General features: G+C 48.6%; 4 protein-coding genes across 4 annotated transcripts; 3 read left to right on the forward strand and 1 right to left on the reverse strand.

Moving 5' to 3' along the window:
- Nucleotides 1–998: 998 nt before the first annotated feature.
- On the forward strand, nucleotides 999–6,905 carry acvr1c (activin A receptor type 1C). The gene is given in 9 exon segments (XM_029847509.1): nucleotides 999–1,068; nucleotides 4,081–4,172; nucleotides 4,174–4,321; nucleotides 4,401–4,631; nucleotides 4,718–4,885; nucleotides 5,020–5,176; nucleotides 5,302–5,426; nucleotides 5,583–5,713; nucleotides 5,942–6,905. Coding segments are annotated over 9 exon segments (1,248 nt in total). The 3' UTR covers nucleotides 6,068–6,905.
- A 2,527-nt stretch (nucleotides 6,906–9,432) lies between these two features.
- Nucleotides 9,433–12,680, forward strand: cytip (cytohesin 1 interacting protein). The gene is made up of 8 exons (XM_011610421.2): nucleotides 9,433–9,715; nucleotides 10,059–10,108; nucleotides 10,251–10,305; nucleotides 10,378–10,480; nucleotides 10,651–10,744; nucleotides 10,828–10,894; nucleotides 11,161–11,227; nucleotides 11,349–12,680. Exons 1-8 carry the CDS (start codon nucleotides 9,470–9,472, stop codon nucleotides 11,804–11,806), a joined length of 1,140 nt encoding a protein of 379 aa, XP_011608723.1. The 5' UTR covers nucleotides 9,433–9,469; the 3' UTR covers nucleotides 11,807–12,680.
- A 118-nt stretch (nucleotides 12,681–12,798) lies between these two features.
- LOC115250125 (uncharacterized) lies at nucleotides 12,799–14,199 on the forward strand. Its single transcript, XM_029837152.1, has 2 exons — nucleotides 12,799–13,641; nucleotides 13,720–14,199. Exons 1-2 carry the CDS (start codon nucleotides 13,263–13,265, stop codon nucleotides 13,974–13,976), a joined length of 636 nt encoding a protein of 211 aa, XP_029693012.1. The 5' UTR covers nucleotides 12,799–13,262; the 3' UTR covers nucleotides 13,977–14,199.
- A 205-nt stretch (nucleotides 14,200–14,404) lies between these two features.
- Nucleotides 14,405–18,710, reverse strand: galnt5 (polypeptide N-acetylgalactosaminyltransferase 5). Its single transcript, XM_011610425.2, has 10 exons — nucleotides 17,321–18,710; nucleotides 17,068–17,234; nucleotides 16,867–16,986; nucleotides 16,086–16,221; nucleotides 15,887–16,006; nucleotides 15,690–15,807; nucleotides 15,286–15,615; nucleotides 15,131–15,211; nucleotides 14,879–15,025; nucleotides 14,405–14,803 (listed from the first exon to the last, which is right to left on the reverse strand). Exons 1-10 carry the CDS (start codon nucleotides 18,379–18,381, stop codon nucleotides 14,660–14,662), a joined length of 2,424 nt encoding a protein of 807 aa, XP_011608727.2. The 5' UTR covers nucleotides 18,382–18,710; the 3' UTR covers nucleotides 14,405–14,659.
- Nucleotides 18,711–20,402: the final 1,692 nt, after the last annotated feature.

The following is a 20,402-nucleotide window of genomic DNA, read 5'->3' on the forward strand; positions in this document are numbered from 1 at the left end:
GTACAGGCGTCGGGGCCTGAGACGGCTGCTCCCTGCTCGGCGGAAACGGTCGGTCAGCAGCACTTCCTGTCTTGGCTCGTTCCTGCGGGGTTTTTATTTATTTATTTTATTTGAACTAAATCCCGAGGAGGAGGATTCAGCGGGCCGGGCCGGGCTCCAGTGCACAGCAGCATTTCCGATCACCAAAGCGAGCGCACAAGTTCACAATTAGATTCGTGAACTCGGACCGTGCACGCTTTCAAATTCAGCTGCTCTCTAGTACCTCCTGCATATGCGACATTTAGGACATGTCTGTTCATGTCTTCTAGAGCGTTTTGAGCAAGAGGATTGTGGGTAAGAATTGTCATGCTGCAAAACTGAAGCTGTTAAAATTACATGTGCTGCTGTTGATGCCATTTTATCCCACTGTATAAAGTGGTGAACTGGCTTGTTTCAGCATCCTCTGATCACGCGCTTGCTGCGCAAATTCATTTTGGAATGATGCACCACCTAGCGGGGGTGTGCAGAACAACAACCTCGGGGCTAAATGAGCAGTGACTTGAGCTCACGCCAACAGAACACGTCTGCACTTAAATATCGCGGAGGTGACATTCTGACAATTGCAGACATTTATAAAAAATAACGAATAAATCCAATAGTTCATAATGGAAACGAGAAAAACGGCCCGAACCCTGACAATTATGGGCCCCGTGGCTCAGGGCTCCTCCGTGCTGCCCACAGGAAGGAGGGGGGCTCGGACCTGCAGCAGTTAAAAGGATGCAGCAGCGCACTTTCATTCACATGTCTTCATCAGATGTCTGCAGCCTTAATCCTCTTAAGCAGGTCAACAGAGGCGGGGCCAACGCGCTCCGGCTGCGGCTCCACTTTCCTCCCGCAGTCGCCGCGGAGAGTTCCCACCGAGCGTGTGGATGTGGAGGCCGGACCGGACCGGACCGGACACAGGGCGGTCCGGTGTGTTTCGGGTCCAGCAGCAGCGAGAGCGGAGCGCCGCTTCGGCCATGACTCGTCCCGGGAAGCGGAGCTTTCAGGCGGCGCTGATCTTCCTGAGTGTGGCTCAGCTGGCGGCAGGTAAGGGCGCAAACTAACCCGCAACGGTGCCCGCAAACACCGCAGAACATGCGGGCCGGCGTTGGGCTGGTTGGGGGTTTTCCCATCTCATGTTGCCTGGTTTTGATTTCCTTGTTGTTGAAATCGAGGTGAGATGATTTCTGAGAAGTTAATGGACAACTCGTAAAAAAAAACCTGTTCACCGTGTTGGGCTGGGACGCTCGACAGGCTGCAGGTGCCACCTTCTGTTGTCTTCTGAAGTGTCTCAGTTAGGAACAAGAGTGCGGGAAACTTTCATCCGTGTACAACAATAACGCGAATCATAGTGGTGCAGAGTATGATCCCTATTATTGTCATTGCTGTACGCGGAAAACTGAATTAAAACCTCACATACGCACACGCGCACACACCCACCCACATGATTTTAGAATACTGGATTTTTAGAAGGAAGATCTGAGGAGCAAATATGCCCTTAGGAATGTCACTCTATTGGGCTGTGGGGATGGAAACAGTTTGATTCAGAGGAGCTGCATGTCTTTATTGCCATGAACGTCCTTCTTTAGGGTAAACAGGAGTCGTAAAAAGTTGTATTTCCATTAGAAACCACGGGGGGCAGTGTTGCGCACTGCGGACAGGAAGTGGAAGAGAGAATAGTCAAAGGTTTTAATAACAAACATGCCTCTAATCTGGGAACAGAGACAAAAAGCTCTTCCACGAGCTGGGAACGACTGTTTGTGTCTCAGTTCAGACGTCTGTGTTTTAGTTCGGATATGAAAGGTTTTATTTTCAGTGTTTATGACCAAATACTGAGTCAGTTTTAATAAGTGAAAGAAGAAGGTTTAAACTGAAGTATGTGTGAGCGCATGTCTCCATTTGATGGTTTTGATATTCCATCTGCTGGTTATTAGTTAATCAGATGGGGTTTGTAGTTTCTGGGAGGCTCAGTGTAGCTGTGCTCATCAGTCACTCACAGTTTTACCAAACAAAGCCTGACAGCAGCTCCCAGTGGAACAGCAGATTATCTGGGTGTTAATCTAAGAGGCATTACTCTGCTGCCTTCACCTGCAGCCATTTCAGTGCACAGACCTTTTTATGTAACAGATGCATCTCTCCTCTCCTCTCCTCTCCTCTCCTCTCCTCTCCTCTCCTCTCCTCTCCTCTCCTCTCCTCTCCTCTCCCCTTGTCTCCTCTCCACCCCTCCTCTCTCCTATCACCTTCTCTTTCCCCTCCCCTCCCCTCCCCTCCTCTCCTCTCCTCTCCTCTCCTCTCCTCTCCTCTCCTCTCCTCTCCTCTCCTCTCCTCTCCTCTCCTCTCCTCTCCTCGCCTCTTCTCACCTCTCCTCTCCTCTTCTCGCCTCTCCTCTCCCCTCCTCTCTCCTATATCCTTCATCCTTTCACCTTCTTGTTTCCCTCCTCTCCTCTCCTCTCCTTTCCTCCCCTCTTCTCTCCTATATCCTTCCTCCTTTCACCTTCTTGTTTCCCTCCTCTCCTCTCCTCTCCTCTCCTCTCCTCTCCTCTCCTCTCCTCTCCTCTCCTCTCCTCTCCTCTCCTCTCCTCTCCTCTCCTCTCCCCTCCCCTCAGGTCTGAAGTGTGTGTGCCAGCTGTGCATTAACCATACGTGTGAGACCTCCTCGGACGGCGCCTGCTGGAATTCAGTGATGCTGATTGAGGGGAAGGAGGAGACGGTGAAATCCTGCCTGTCTCCCTCTGAGCTCAATGGCCAGGTTTTCTGCTACAGCTCCAGAAATGTCTCCAAGAGGAGCTGCTGCTTCACAGACTTCTGCAACAACGAGACGTTGCACCTTCATCCAGGTACAACTGAAACGTCCCCTCAGAACATCGGTTTGTGTCTCCATAAAGAGCATTTTCAACCTTAGAGGAAAGGGGCTGTACCTCAGAAAGACGATCCAAAAGACATCAAATAAAGCAACAGTGCCTGCACCCATTAATCTATATTGTTCAGTAGTTACTTTAAATATTTGACAGCAGCTAGCGCTGGATTTTCCACTCATTCTGACCCTGGCTAGACGAGTTGGATGCTAATCCCTCCAGATCCTGTGACATAACAAATCTGCCCAAGGCAGCGGGATGGCGGTTAGAGAGCCTCCCACCCTCGTGTAGTCCTGCTGCCTGGTGGAACTGTGAGGTGAACCAGGAGGAAAGAGAAGAGAATGTCCAACCAGAGGACATTTTCACCTCTCATGTGAGAGGTTCTCCGGGACGCACGTTCCTGTTGTTGTATGTTCAATGGTCATGTGATTACAGTTGGTATCCCCCTTCACTCTACCCTACTGAGACAGCTGCAGTCTAGTGATGAGGTTAGATCAGCCCCCCCAACATGACTCCCACATACAAGGAAGCGCCTCGGTATAGCAACATAGCTTAGCTCATTTTTGAGTCATTAATATTTCCAAGCTCCTGATGATTGTGGTGTCCAAAACCAAAACAGTTGAAGCCTGCACAGCCTCTTCTGGTTTTGGATTTTCCACTTTTTTTGTTTTCCGCCCACAGGCAGAATTAAGAGATCCACAGAGAAATATTAGGTTACGTTGTTTTGCCGAACCCAATAATGTTTCCAAGGCCGCATCGTGCACCTGCTTTCATTGTTGCGCGATGAGGGGAAAGAGCCTCTTTTGTCTCATCACTCAGATTTTGGATGAAGTAGTTTAAAAAATATTTCTTGTTTACAAGAAATTATCTGGACAGCATCGGTTAGTTATACAGGTGTCCAGTCCTGGAGGGCCGCAATCCAGCCGGGTTTGTCCTAGCAGGCAGAAAAGAACACTTTCACCAAGGAAAGGCTGGTTACAGATAAAAGCCTCGTCTACCTAGTAGCACAGAAATCTGTCCCTCCTGGACTGGGACTGGACACGTCCACCAGAACAGAATGTCTTAACTCCACTGCAGTTACATGTGGTGACCAGTAGTCACTCAAGATGAGCCCAGCTTCAGTATTTCCACATTCTGCTAATTTCTGGTTATTTCTGGTTTATGGACACTCACTATCTCACTCTCCGTCTCCCTGTGGCATCAGAAAAGCCTTTGGAGGGGAGCAGCTGGAGCACGCTGCAGCTGGTGGTGATGAGCCTGGTGCCCTGCCTCCTGCTGGGTGTCGGGGTGGCGGCAGGGCGTGTTTGTCAGGCAGAGCCACCGCTGTGCCTACACGGCTCACAAGCAGGATCCAGAAGAACATCTGGATGATCAGATGCTGATGTCCACTGATAAGTGTCTCAAAGACCTGATCGGGGATATGAGCACCTCTGGATCTGGATCTGGTAGGAGGTGGGGGGCGTGCGAGCAAACGTCTGCCTGAACGCCACCTCGGTGCCGGACTCTTGTTTCTGTGTCCCGCAGGTCTGCCTCTGCTGGTGCAGCGGACCATCGCTCGCACCATCGTCCTGCAGGAGAGCATCGGGAAGGGCCGGTTCGGGGAGGTGTGGCGGGGAAAGTGGCGAGGAGAGGACGTGGCGGTGAAGATCTTCTCCTCCAGGGACGAGAGATCGTGGTTCCGCGAAGCCGAAATTTACCAGACCATCATGCTCAGACACGAGAACATCCTGGGCTTCATCGCCGCCGACAACAAAGGTCTGAGCGCAGACACACGGAACCTCCCATCCTGAATCTGCTGAGGTCATGAGATAACCCCGTGTTCTGGTGATCTGGTCCTGCAGACAGCGGCTCCTGGACCCAGCTCTGGTTGGTGTCAGAGTACCACGAGCACGGCTCGCTGTACGACTACCTGAACAGGTACACTGTGCCTGTGGAGGGCATGGTGGTCCTCGCTCTCTCTGTGGCCAGCGGGCTGGCTCATCTCCACATGGAGATCATTGGCACACAGGGTAGGAGCCCGGCACCGCCTCTCATCATCAGGACATGTTGTTGCTCCTGGTGGCCGAGGGTTCAGCTCTCCTCAGTCTCTTCCAAGCACATGGCGCATTTGTGTAATGAGTCACGCGCTCGTCTTTCCATCCAGGAAAACCCGCCATTGCTCACAGAGACCTCAAGTCCAAAAACGTCCTGGTGAAGAAGAACGGCACAGCGGCCATCGCAGATTTGGGTTTGGCTGTCAAACACGACTCGACCACCAACACCATCGACATCCCGTCCAACCACCGAGTGGGAACCAAGAGGTGGGGTCACCTTAACACGGTCCTTCCCAAACCTCTGTCTTGGACTCTTGGACTCACAAATGGGACATTTGAGGCAGGGGCCTCTTTTTTCTTTCATTAGGCTTTAATGGCTTCCTCCTCTGCAGGTACATGGCTCCGGAACTCTTGGACGAGACGATCAATACACAAAGCTTTGAGTCGTTCAAGCGGGCAGATATTTACTCGCTGGGCTTGGTGTTCTGGGAACTGGCCCGAAGATGCTCCGTCAGGGGTAAATGGCTTCTGTGCATCCACTCGTGTGGGAATGATTAGGTCTAAGAGCAAAATACCGAAAGCTAAAAAAACAATTCATTCATCCTAACATGGCTTAACTGGCCGTGCGTGTTTTGCACAGCAGGACAAACAACCTGCCTCCTTTTTTTTCCAGGTCTTCATGAAGATTTTCAGCTGCCTTATTACGACCTGGTGCCTTCTGACCCGACCATCGACGACATGAGGAAGGTGGTTTGTGAGCAGAAACTCAGACCCAATGTCCCCAACCAGTGGCAGAGCTGTGAGGTGAGACAGGAGGAAACCTCTGCTGCATACTGATGTCATGGCTAAATTCCCAGAACAAAGTCTCTGACAAGTACATGTGTATTTATAAAGGCACAGGCTAAATGTGATGCAGTGTGTGTGTGTGTGTGGGGGGGGGGGGATCTTTCTATAATATTACAGTGATTCCACTCAAATATATATCTTAAAAAGGGAAATGAATGGTGTTTTCTCCTCTGTGTCACATGCAAGGCGCTCCGTGTGATGGGCAAATTGATGAGAGAGTGCTGGTACGTCAACCCGTCTGCCCGACTCACAGCTCTGCGGGTCAAGAAAACCGTCTCGCAGCTCTCTGCCACCAAGGAAATCAAAATTTAAGTCCTTGTTTTGTTCACCGGTGCAGGCGCACTAGGACCGAGGACACGGCTCGTTGGCGAGGGCGCCCTCTGCCGGACACCTCTGCAGGCTGTTTTTGGTGCCAACTATTGAGCAGGGATTCTTTTCTCGCCTGCAGCTACTTTGGACATGGACCTTATATGAAATCATTAAGAGGGAAAAAAGTTCATTTGAAAAATGAGCCATAAGAAATAAGAATGTATATATAATGATTTTTTTCTACCTCATTTAAGTGCCCACTGCTTCATGTTGCACATTGTGATGTTTGTGTGCCATATCTGGTAGCAGACGCAGTATTGTTGTGTAAGAAGTGTGATAGCTGACAATCACGGAAGAACCATCTTACACATGTGGCTCCACAGGAGCCTCTGGGAGTCACATCAGGAGCTCCTCCGTTGGTTTCCTGCATTGCGAATGTTGCCGACCCTTTGGATGTTCTGGGCTGTGGGTGGAGCTTCCCACGGACTGTAATAACTATAGGAACTGTCAGAATATCCCCTGGTCAGCATGCACCAGCAGAAGTGCTAAGATTACCTCATCACTCTTAAAAGGAACGTTGCTGTATTCACATGAGGCTCACCAAAGAGTTGGAATAGACGACCGTGTCCAGGTCAAAAATGCAGACATTTCTGATAAATGCAGGTTTGTGCTGCATGGGTGGACAGGGTCTCTAACTGCTGCTGCCATCTGATTTTATTTATTTATACAGTGTGTTTAATATTTACAGATGCATATGGAAGGAAAGCAAAACTCATTAGAAGAAAAAGACACACTAAATGTTATTGTCAGGGTTAAAGGCAGCTCTAAAAGATAACCTGTTTTCATCAGAACACGTCATTAATATTTTAAGGGAGCTTATGCCTCATCCCTGGAAAAAGCTGCACTGAGAGCTTAGCAGATAAATGACTCAGTTGTCTAAAGGTTGATATTTACTTATCACACAGCTGCGTGGTTTAAACTGTCTTTTGTTCAAATATATCCAAGAGCAGGTTTTGTTTATTTGATCAACGCCACTCTGTAGATGACAGACCGTGGAACAGATCATGACAGACATTATGAAAAATCACATCCGTCATAATTATCTGGATTATGACCTGACATGAATTTATATGGTTCTTTTTAAAATATATATATATATATATATATAGATATATATATATATATCTATATATATATAGATATATATATTTACATTTTTTTATTTTATTTTATCAATTCCGGAGTCAAAATTCTTACCTTTCCTTTGGCGCCTCCCAGTGGCCAATCTTAAACATTGCAGCAAAAGGAATTAGAGATGTCTTGAATTCTCCATCTTTGCGGGATTAATTAATGATAATTTCGTCCCTTTACACAACGCTACACGACTATGATATTTATATCATCTGCATATTCTGGGTAGCAACGTCAGAGCCCAGAGACCAATGATTGTGAACAACTGTTTTGTATTCCTAATTTATGCATGGCTGTAGTATTGTAACCGTGGCCGCTGGTGTAATGTGACAGCATTCACCTTGCATATCGTCACTAGTTGACGCTGATGTACCTTTTCTGTGACGCCGTTAGAGATTTAGGGGCCGAAGTGTGCCTGCTGGAATAAACTGTGAATCTAAATAAGAGGACGCACCTTCCCCTCCGTCACAGTTCAGAGGTCATCCTCCTGTCCGCTGGGCTCCCTGCAGCTACACGCTGACGACATGGATGGTCACTGTTGATGGATGACGTAGCTGTGCCGTCTTCGCCTCTGGCCCCGGGGCAAATATCAGCGTTGTGGTTTTCTGTCGGCTGACTTTAAATATTTGACGTGTTGGATCGAAGCTGGTCCGGGCTTCTGATTGTCCGTTCATGGTGTCATGGTGATGGCACGTCTGTGTCTGATTTTTAAATATATATATATATATATATATATATATATATCTTTTTTAAAGAAAGTGTTTACCACGACTAAACCTGCTTTTAGGAGCCGAGACTTGTGACGTCACTGTACGTGGGAAAAATGTCTGCGTTGTGAAAAGCTCTCGCCATTCTTACGTTTCTCTGCAGTATTTGTGCTCAGCGGGGTCAATAAAGCGTGCTCGTCTCTGCGGTCGTGCGCCTTTTCTTCGGAATGTGGCTGCAGCGTAAATCCCGAAAGCGCTGATGCTGCGCGAGGCTGCGCGTCCGACCGAGAATTTCCCGAAGTATCTGAGCAGAATCAGCACAGTTACCTCAGAAGATGTGAGTCACGTCCGCTCTCTTCTGGCTGCAGCATCCCCGCTGGAGGAAGCCGAGCTGCGCCACCGGAGCGTCAGCAGTCTGGATATGAGTCAAAGCTCTAACTGACTGTTCGGGCCGGCGCGCTTTCACCTCCTTTCATCAATTGTTAAAAACGCAGCACAGAAGAAAAGAAAACCCCTCGGCTTTTTATTACAGGAAAATATAAAAAAATCAACAAAGAAAAAAAAAACCACAATGTAGCGAATGAAAATGCAGGCTTCTGTGAGTGTGTTGGCACAATACACATCTTACTGGCAAAGTGAGGACATTTTTGGGATGTGGGTCCACTCCGAACAACTGTAAAGGTATTAAGGCTCAAGTTAGGATTGCATTCAGGCTGGACTGGCTTAGGTCCTGGGGGACATATAAGAGTCCCCAGGAAGTTCAAAGGATGCGTGTTCGTGCGAGAGAGAGAATGAAAACTTTTGCTCTCACTCATCTGCTGTTATGAATAAGATTGAGCGTCATTCAGGGGATTGCTGGGCATTTTCACTACCGTAATTCTGTTTGTTTCATCACGTCTTCTAATGAATATTTTGGGAACAGTAACAGCTGCATCTCCACGAAAACGTCCAGAGTTGCTGGTGACAACGATCCATCTGGGACACGAGGGCTGATTTCCTGAGATGTTCCTGACAATTAGCCACTTCAGAATAAACACAGTTGCATCTGAAACCTAATGCGAGTTCAAATATCTTGTGATTTTGATTTTCTTGAGCGGATCATCCAATTTTTAAACTTTAGAACACATCTGTACTTTAACAAAAGCTGGCGTGGGTGATTTTTCTGTGTGTGTGTTCCTTATGAACTGAACCGTGCCTGATGCCTTCAGGCGTGTGTTTGTGGAGAGCACCACTCTCTTCTAGCTAAGCCATCCTTCCGTGCTTCCTCATTAAAACCTCTCCATGCTTAAAACCTCCTCCATGTCTGGAGGATCAGCCCAGGGATCAGCCCTCAGACACCCAGAGGTGCAGGTGACGGTGTGGAGACGTGCAGGTCTGCTCTATTTCTGACACATTGTAAACTGAGCAGAGAAAAAGGAAACAAGGACCGTCAACTGCAGATGCAAATCCGCCACAAACGTCACGTGATGTGGATTTCCGCTTTGACGCGTTCTGCTTTCAGCTGTGCATGTGCAGCAGGGAGGCCACAGTCCCTCTGAAGCTGCTGCTGCTGCAGGTCCCGCTGCTCCTCTGGACCTCTCTGAAGCTGCAGGCAACCATGAATCTCAATGGGCTGCGTCACCAGGGGAGTCAGGAGAGCTTCATCCTGGATAACACCCTGAGGAAGAAATGCTCCCTGTGGTACAGGCGCTCGCTCAGAGGAAGCAACGACCGGACCAGGCAGAGCGTGGGCTCTCTGCCCCGGGTGCACAAGGTGGGTCAGGTAATCGTGTGTGTTCGCTGCTGCAGCGTCCGCACACACACACACACACACACACACACACACACACACACACACACAGACACAGAGACACACACTCACAATCACTTCTCTAGATTAAATATCAGATTATTGGATTAGAGGATTACATTTTTTTTAGATTAATGTTTTGACAAGCAGATCACCGATTTAACTTCGAAATCACAACTGCACAAACTCAGAGTGTTCAAACTATTTTAATCCACTGTGTTGTGCAACGCCTGGAGCGTTCCGACAATTTAAAAATGCAAACCTGTGAAAATGTTGAAAAATCAACTCTGCGTCTTTGTGATTCCAGCCAAAGCAAAATGAGCCCAGATCCTTGGTTGATTATTCCGACCCGCTGAGGTAAATGGCACACACACACACACATACACCCACACACACACACACACACACACACACACACACACACACATACATAAAACAAACTCAAAATCTTTATAGAGTGCATATGTAAATCTAAAGTTCTCTTTTTGTGTCTGTAAAGAATCACAGTTGTCCTGGAGAAACAAGATAACGAGACCTTTGGTTTCGAAATCCAGGTAAGTTTCACTTCCTCGTGTGTATTTCGTTGTGATGTTGTGGGTCTTCTAAAACGTTGCACCTTGTTGCAGACGTACGGGCTGCAGCTGAAGGACAGCTCCGCAGTGGAGATGTGCACGTGCATCAGCAAGGTGCACGAGGACAGCGCTGCTGAGAGCGCCGGCCTGATTGCAGGTGGGTCGCTGGACAGAAACCAAAACGTTTCTGACGACCTAAACGCATCACCCACCCACACACACACACACACACACACACACACACACACACACACAGACTGATACTCAAACACAAAGCAGCATAATTTCCTCATTAGAGATGAGTTTTTACAGACTCTGTTATTACAGGTGACATCATCATTACCATCAATGGCGCCAGCATCGAGGGATCTTCTCATCAGCACATACTGGACCTGATCAAAGAATCAACCAACAGTCTGATGTGAGTGACCCAGCCCGCACACTGTCCCCTCTGACCCGCACCCGGTCGGAGGACTGATGTGATGTGATGTGATGTGGTTGCAGGATGGAGACCGTCTCTGGGAGTAAAGTGAAGCAGATCGAGCTGGAGAAGCGCATGAGCGTGCTCAAGGTGCGTCTCTTCTTACAGTAAATGAGATAAGTCCCATCAGACCACAGAAACCAGGCTGTTAGAGATGATAGGTGATCAGGCCCGCTAGATGCTGTGGTAACGTGGAGGAAAGGGTTCAACAGCCTCCAACAGAGGTGGTTTTTATATTAGCATGACTGCATCAGTAGGGCCAGCAGATGTTCTCAATGTTCTCACGCTGCAGTAGCGAACTGATCTGAAGATTGAGGAATTTACCAGAAGTGGTGTTTTGTTTTTTACATGTACAGCAAACACTACGTGAGAAGTTGGTGGAGCTGCAAGCCCTTACGCTTCACGAGAAGCGGCTGATGCAAGGTGAGAAGACCACATCCCTTCCTTTAATCACAGCCCTCAAGATGCTTCTATAGTAAAATGCGCACTTCTGATGCGCACTTCTGATGCGCACTTCTGATGTGCACTTCCTGGGTCTTTTCAGGTCACCAGAATGCCAGCCACCCCCACCTCTCCATGGACTGCTCCTCACCCCTGAGCCCCCCCGTGGGACGCGATGGCCTCCGGTTCGCCAGTGACAGCAGCTACAAGAGCGCTCTGACTGATGACAGCGACCTAGCCAGCGTGTTTGGGGATCTGAGCTCCCCCAGCCCCTTCAGTGCAGCCAGCACCACAGACGGCAGCTGCTTCTTCTCCAGGGACTTCCTACCCGAGGACAGCCCTGGCGCCTTCTCCCTCGGCAGCCATGAGCACCGCTCGCTCGGCCGCACCAGCAGCTCCAGTCTGGCGGGAAGCAGCAGCTCCCTGTCGTCCTCCTGGGAGGACACGAGGATCTCCAACTTGTTTGGAACCCTCCCCCGCAAGAGCAGGAAAACCAGCGCCCGCAAACACATCTTTAAGTTCCTACCTGGACTACAGCGGTCAGTGGAGGAGGAGGTGTGAAGGTCACACCAGACATGAAAACGAAACTCTAGTTACCTCCAAACGGAGACGTTACGTCGGTGCACCGGACTGTAACCAGCATTAATCAGGTATTAGTCCAGACTGATGACGGGTTCAACATTGAAACTGGACTTCAGTCACGTTCATGCGCTCAAAACCAAAACTAGAGCTCAGCTCAAAACAGGATGTGGGCATAAAGAGCTACTACTGAATAGTTTCCACTTCTAAAACGGTGCTCAGGCTGCATGTATATTTTGCTTCCATCGCTCCTGAAGAAAAATGCACGTTCTACCCTCAGCTGCAAGAAACACTTTGCTAGAAACTGTCCAGCATTTATGTTAGAAGAAAAAGTACAATAAAATTATTGGAAACAACCTGTTGCCCTTCAGATCTGCAAACTCATCTAACAGCAGCAATTTGCTGGAGCAACACTGAGGTTTCTGGTACTGGTGGAGGCGTTTGCATTGGTGTTGAGCCTTGAGGGCCACCGTAGAGTACGTTGGTCCCAGTCCGTAGGGACAAAAACAAATCTTTAGTGGCGTGGACGCATATAGGTCACTATAGGTCATATCAGACACGTACCTGTGCAGTTAAAAAAAGGCGTCACACTTCCTGTAACGAGCCTCACGTCTCTAGCTTCCTGTTGCCGCTAAAGGCAACCACAGTGAGATCTTCTCACATCTGTTTTAACATGTGAAAGGTGCCGTTTAAGAAGTGATATTTGACTTCAGCAGAAAAACTGTAACCACTTCAGAAAACGAAAGTTTTGTTGCAAAATGCCCCCTTATAACCCCATTTTTTTCATTGCCAGCTGCAAATCTGTTCTGTAACCAATGTACAATAAAACCCCACCACACAAGTTGTGTCTTCTTGATTACAAACTTAATTATTTTTCAGTCTTACCGACAGGTGAGGTGCACATTTGCAGGGAGACGACCACAGAAGGTGCTGCTGTTCATGACACCTAACCTGTTACGTGGAGGATCAATGATGCTGGGGAGGGCTCGGCCCTCAGGGGCCAGGTCACGGCACAAATCTGGAGATTAGTTCCTTTTCTGAAGGTTACATCAACATTCAGATGGCCTGGCCGAGGCAAATATGCAGAAACCCTGTTGGTTAAGCTCAAAGGCTCTGAAGAGAAAGTGAAGGAGAATGTTAATCCAGCTCAAACGCTAATGATTATTCAGGAATAACGCGGATGCCAGGGTCACAAAGAGCGCGTTGTTGATGGCCACAACAAACCCTCTGTTCTTGAGTGATCCAACACGTACACAGAATTACATGGTACTGCTGCTGCTCGCCAGCCTCCTGGACTCGCTTCACTCTTTGCTAACGCAGGATGAGAGCGCGCGTGTTGCTGGGTGACCGGAGCAGATCTGACCATGCAGGAGTTCAGGATCCTCTGCTGAAAGATTAGGAGAACTGCTGGTTGACATTAAGACACGCCCAGACCGAGATGCAAACACAAGGGCTCAGAGCAGACGAAGACCTGGTGTCCCAGGTCCTGGAGATCATCGGTGGAGCCACTTATGAGGCGGTGCAGAGCCCGGAGGAACCCGAGGACAGAGAAGCCTGGCCGGCAGAGGAGGGAGACGACTCTGTGTTCTACAGTGACGAAGATCAGGGGCACAAAGAGGCCAAAGGGAAAACGGGTGGAGAAACAGACAGGGATGAAGACAAAAGAGCCTTCATCAAAGACAGTCCAGAGGTGGAGGAGGACAGGACTGAGCTCCAGACACCAAACTCTGATCAGCCAGGAGCTGCAGACCCTGGAGAAAAGCCTGAGGTTGACAGAAAGACGGAGGCACGGATGGAGAACACACCTTTAGGAACAGGTAAGAGGAGTGTTCTGTCCTCCCCAGCCAGAAGCACGACTGCGTCCACAACTCAAACTAGTCCTTTCTGCTTCCCAGCTGACCCGCTACAGGATGACAACGCAGTGCCAGAAACTCCAAACCTCCAACAGTTTCTACCGAAGCTGGCCGACCTGGACGCCCTCGCGGGGGTCCGTCAGAGGCCGGGTGCCGGCTACACCACCCTGCCTACGCCAAAGACCTCCTTTAACCACCTGACCTCCTCCAAGTACGACACGGCGTCGTACCGCAGGATCCGCAGGGGCAACACCCGCCAGAAGATTGAAAAGTTCGAGTACATGATTCTGCATCTGTGAGCTGCTTCTTCCCAGACTGAAAGCTGCAGGAACCCAGCGTGAAAAGTCAGTTTTTAATCAAGCTTATGTGGTAAAAAAAAATCAGTTGAGATCTACGTTGTTCTGTTGATGGCTGGAAAAGTCCTGATTTTAAACAGAAGACTGAGCAGCTCAGGGTTTTATCACCTTATCACACACGTGTACGAACAGATGCCAACAAGCAAATAAACAGTTGTCCTGTGTTTGAAGGACTCTGATGCAAATGTCCAACAGGACTTCCCCGAAGGGTTTGACCTTTCACCTCTTTCCTGAAATTCTTCGTCAGCTCAAAAAAGTCCCGGGTGTTCGTGCAAGAGGACAATCAGAAACCCAAACGTCAGTTTGAACACATCAGACTTTGATGAGCTGGAAGAACGAGAACATAAATAGATGTAATGACGAAGAGAAGTTCTGTTTCACCGACTCTTTATTCTCTCTCTCACACTCTCACTCTCTCATACACTCTCTCACCCCCCCCCCTTTGGCACGGAAATATTTTGTATTTAATAACAGTCAAGTGTTTTGAGTCTTTTTGCCATTTTAGAGAATTTCCTTCAAAACTTCCTCCAGATTTTCAAAGATTGATTTATTTTCTCTGCCGCTGCGGCGGGAGGTCGCTCACGCCGCTGTCAACGGAAACATTCCGCCCCCCCTCCGTTTCCTGCTCATCCCTGAGCGTGGTAGTGTGTGAACTGCCACTTTTGGGACGTGGCGCCTTGTTTACACGGCTTGAGGTGAAGCGTGTCACCCTGAGGGTCCGCCTCCAGACACATGTGGTGGGACACGACATCCGCTATGAGGTGCTCCGCCTTGAAGACAAAGCAGGACATTTTAAAAAAGACAAACGGTTTCTAGAGCCGGCAGCTGGGGAGAGAAAAACCCACCAGAGTGGAGTCCGAAGATTTGTGGTACCAGCGGAGTTCAGCTTTAGTGTTGTCACATGTCTGTAAGGACACGCTGCGGTTGAAGGAAGACACACACAGGTCCTGCTGACGGATGGCCCTCATCCAGGTGTAGTTAAAGAGCTGACTCTGAATGTAGAGAGACGGGTGAACAAAAAGGTGCTTTTATCCCCCCTTTACTAAGAACATACACATGTTGCTTTTCTGTCTGATTCTTAAAATAAAGAAATGAACCTGCTTGCCAAGATCACAGGTTTCAAACAGCAGAGAGCTCTTCTGCAGGGCCAGGCACTTCCTTATGCCACGATTAAATACCTGTGAGAAACAAGCCGATCAGACCAGGGCTGAGATGTGAGGAAACGGGGAACAAGGTGAATCCATCCACATACCAGACCCTCCGCTTTGGCCAGAGGAGCGTTCATGTCTGGATACACGTTTTCCAGGTACCACTTGAAGCTCTTGCATTTGAGCTGCCTCCTCAGCTCGATCTGCTCGCTCAGGTCCCCGATGTCGATGACGCTTTTGTCCAGCAGGTGGTGGTACCCGTGGCCGTAGAACAGGTCCTTGTACTCGTCCAGCCACACCTCTGCCACCCTGGCCAGGTTTCGCTCCACTGTCTTCTGTCTGTCTTTGGGGAATTTGTAAGGGTTCTGTCCTCTGAAGATGTGTCCCACGCGGGAGCAGGGGATGATCTCGATCTCCCCTCCGCACATCCAGATCTGTTCTCAGGCAGGAAGAAAAGGGTTAAAAGCAGCACACGGAGACTGTTTTAATAAATAAATGAGGGATGCACCTTAAAAGAAATCTCCATGTTCTCTCCCCCCCACACGTCCAGGCCGGAGTCGTAGGCACCGAGCTCATAGAAGTATTTTTTGTCTATGGAGAAGAGGCCTCCAGCCATGACTGGACATCTGCAGCATAAAAAAGGAGATCCATTAAGAATGACGCAGCTCAGTATAGAGAAACACTGTTCTTCAAGCTCAGTGGCACCTGATGGGATCTGAAATGGTCAAGTTGTGCTTCTTTATGTACGCCTCTGGTAGAGGACTCCACCCAAACACCAAAGGCCATCTGAAAATGCCCCTCTGGAAGTTGTCAACAAGCATGTAACTGAAAGGACAGAAGCAGAAGTGAAGCTCCAGCGCTCCTACAGACCAGGAAGCATCAGACGAGGCAGCGGCTGGCTCACCTCATGTCCTTGTCGTTGATGACTTCTATAACCGGACAGGGCACTTTCCTGCGGTCCATATAGATCCTCTCCAGCAGCGGCTCCAGCCAGCCCACGTTACACTCAACGTGGGAGTCGAGGAAGGTGAGCACCTCGCCTGCAGCACAGGAGCGGTCGTGAGCGCGTCAAGAGAAGCCGCGTACTGGTTGATCCATGACGCCTCTCACTGCTGTATTTACACCAGTTACAAACTTCCGAGATTAAAAGTGCCCTTTGACCCCTGCCACAGTGACACTGTCACCTCACTTATTTACCTCCTCCTCCTCCTTTTACGCATTTAGCGGCCGGTTGTCGTCTGAGGCTGCTCGTACTGCAGCTGTTCAGAGCTGGTTAAATCAGCCTCTCAGCAGACGTTAACTGACGGCTCAGCCTGACAAATTAGGGCTCCTTATATGAAATGCGTGATGTACTTTCACCAACTGTCCCTACACACAGCAGATGCTGCCTGTTGGGAGGCGCTAATCTGCATCAGTCAGGTGTTCAGGATACAGACACTCAAAGGGAAGGCTGAAGGGGGAGATTACCTGTTAAGTAGAAAACATTCCAGTAACAAAGGACTGACGAGGCAGAACAACACACGTCCAGCTGGAGAAGTGACAAACGAACAGCTGATCTGCCCACTTAACGGAACGTTTCTGTCTCTGAAGTGACACGCAGCCGAACTCCCACGCGCAGACACACAATGCTTTTGGAAAGGTGCAAAAAAAATCCGGGTCATCGTTAAATGGGCGTCAGCGGTCACCTTTGGCTGCTGCTGCTCCAGCCAGCCGGGCTCTGATCAGGCCTTGGCGCTCCCGCAGACGGATGATCCGCACTTTGGGAAACTGAGACATGTATTTATCCAGAGGGGCCTTTAGATATTCTGAAGAAAGATCAGAGCTCTATCACGGTCAACGCGGTTCCATTCTGTTCGTCCGGTGTCTCGTCTGGAGAACCCAATTACCTTTGGTGCTGAAGTCATCCACCAGAATGATCTCTTCGAGGAGGTGCGGCGGAGACCTGTTGAGCACGCTGTGCACGGAGCGAAGCAGCGTGGACCAAACTTCATCCACGAAGCAGAAGATCACACTAGTGGAGGGCAGGTCATCGTGGACCAGAGTCTGTGCACAGCTGCATGAGGGTGATAAAAACATGAGCAGAAGATAAAACACGTCCGCTCAGTGGTGAGAATACTAGAGGCGCAGGACATGACTCACCTCTCGGGCCGGGTGTCCGGGATGGCGCGGTCCAAGGGGATCTGGTTGCTCAGGTAGACATTGAAAAAGCCTTCGTCCCAACTCTTCCTCACCAGGGCGTCTTCACTGCTGCTGACGTGCACTGCCTGACCAAACTGGCCCACCGCTCTGGCATCTCTGGGGACCAGAGTTGCGTCCAGGTACAGCACTTTGTGCACGCCTGCTTTTTTGGAGTTGGGTTTGGGGCCTGCTCCTGTTCTGACTGTAGGTTTCCTGGTTTTCAGGTGACTTTTGGGAGCCGTCTTAGCATGTTTTTCTTTCATTTTTTTGTTTGCTCTGCTCATATTTATATCCTCGTTGGCTGTTTGTGAAGGGTGTGTCTCCAACGGCTTCAACTCTCCCTCTTTTGTTCCAACCTTACTTTTTTCCATTGCCTTTGGATCTGTCTTTTGCCCATTTTCACTTTTTGTTGATTCTTTCGTTGACAAAATTAAAGACGGTTCTTTGTCATGATGAATAGTTTTTGTTCTATTGGACACGACGGGTAGCTTCTGTCTTTTGGACTCAGCTATCGTCAGACTTTTCTCTCCCTGTATCCCATTCACATCAGAATGATTTACTTTATTCTCTGCATAAATATCCTTCTTTGTAGTGATGCTTTTCCAGTTGATTCCTTCTTTATGTTCAGAAAAGAGATATGTGGAAGGACTCGTCTTGTTAAAATGGGGCTTTAAAGATGTCCTCTCTTTATCCCCAACCTTCTGCTCTTTTTGCTTCTCTCTATGTCTGTAAACTTCTGCTAGTTTCACAACTGGATCGACTCCTCTCCCAGCAGGTGAACCCAGCGAATGTACCCTCTGAAGCGGGTGTTTTAGGCCCGCTCTCGTCAGCTGAGCGGCCCTGGAGTGTTTTTTCAGAAGTTCCCTGTCTCTCACCACCCTCTCCTTCAGAATCCGACTGTTCTCGTCGTTAATTGACAGGCGCAGAGCAGCCATATCGAACAGCAGCCAAATGACGGAGGCGACGAACACGAAGGCGAGCACCCTCCCACTCCCCCTCAAATATCTCCTCACCTTCATCATTTTCGCGGTTTTAAATACACAAATCCACGTGGAGTGTTGAAGGACGCAGCGTTTGCATGCTGGGCGGATCACCCTGCAGCCGGAGAAGAACTTTTCTTCTCTTTGTGGAAGTTAGCTGACTGCGTGGCATGCTAAGATACGCACCGAGCGGCGGCGTCGGGAGCCGCAGCAGCAGGGACCCGGCCAAAGGACACAATGTCAGGCGGCTATCTTACACGTCCCGCTGCGAAGAGCCTTCAGCCGCCGGGCAGCATCATGTCCGAGTTAAAATGAAGAGTAAACAAACTTCTATCAGGGGTCGCTTGGAGTCAACTTAGAGTGCACAACTTTGTTTGAGACCGGAGCGCCCGCCCCCCCTCAGCGTTCCTGCGCTCTGATTGGCCAAGACGGCGAGAAAATCTCGGCCTCCAAACAGCGAAAGGTAAGATAGCCGGAACTAGCGCAGCCGGGCCAGGAAGTGAGAAGGATTCTTTCAAAATAAAGCAAACATCTTTATGACTGGAATTCTCATGGCGTCAAGTTAATAAATGCACAAAGCGGTCTGATTTCATTTTTACAATTTTGAAAAAGTTATGATTGACCAAGATTCTGTACATTAACATAATCCAAAATTCATAAATAGGATTTTTATAATTCCATTGTGAGCAAACACAAATAAAGGGCATGGTGGTTTATCTACAAATGTGAAATATATCGTGGCTTTATATTTGCATCCCTGAGTCATATTATAATAATGCGTAAAAAAATCCAACTACTGCTGCAAAAAAAAAAAAGCTGCGGGGAAAATTATTTAAAACTTACATCGTTGTTGGTACGAGTGGGCTTTAATAAGGACCTTTATTCTGTTTAATTTAACCGGAAATGGTTTTATGATCAGTATTTTGATTGCTCCTGATTTTAGTGGGATAACGGCTGAAATCAGTGTCAAATCCTCTTGATCACAAACACAGAGGTGAGTGACAGGTGACAGCGCCCAAACTCAAGTCCCGAACCGAACCTATTTCGCCGCGTATTTGCTGGCTACAATTGACTAACGCAATGGACACGGAACCCATTTTCCCCTCGATTTTTCCCTTCGTTCTATTTTCTTTCGTTTTTTCTCTGTTATGATTTTAATAAACACGTTCAAATATGCATATTACGCGTCTCTCTCTCTCACACACGCACACACACGCACACACTAGTGGTTGGCGTTTCTGCAGCCATTAGGCCGTGATTAGTGAAGGCGGCGACAGGTTTTCCTCTTCATCAGCGGGCCTCTCCTGGGAGTCCCACTGGCTCCGTCCTGCCTATTAGCCCCCAACATGAGGAGTGAGGGGGAGCGGGACCTCCCATGGTGGCTGCCCTTAGCCACACTACACACTCTTTCATTAATGTGTTAGCAAAATGATTGGCCTCAGGATAGCCCCCCGAGCACGACAACGCACGGATGTTCCTTCCGCAGGGCAATTTATTCATTTATTCACCCATTTCTGCGCTCTCGCCCCGATGACACATCTCGCTGTATTTTATCCAAACACAAGTTAGAGAGACTCACAACAGCCTTGACAACGTTGGAAAAGAAGACTGAAAGCTTCCCACCATATTTGACGTGCTTTTGTGTTTCCCATCAAAGGGCTTAAAGAAAATGAAGACAAATAGAAGTCTGACACTGACATGTGCAGAGTGAGCTAAATACACGTGTATGATGTGTTTAGAAACATGCTAATTGGAGCCTGGAATTAGAATGACAATATTTTGTGTGCGTCATTTACATAGAGGTCATGTTGAGATAATAACTGCGCCGCAGCTACAATATGCTTTCGTTTGACCCACTGACATTTTCAGCTCCAAATTATGCACATTGTTTGAATTTAATTAATTAGAGTATTCATTAAGAAATATGGCTGGTGGAAACAAGTGTAATATTTAGTTATGTGGAGTCATTTTCTTTCATTGTTAAAGGTAATTTGTTTTACAACAGCCCCCCTCCCCGTGCTAACTATGATGTATGTAATTTGCTACCCACTAAATTAATTATG

The sequence above is a fragment of the Takifugu rubripes genome, chromosome 1, assembly GCF_901000725.2.
Source record: "Takifugu rubripes chromosome 1, fTakRub1.2, whole genome shotgun sequence".
NCBI classification, from domain to species: Eukaryota; Metazoa; Chordata; class Actinopteri; order Tetraodontiformes; family Tetraodontidae; genus Takifugu; species Takifugu rubripes.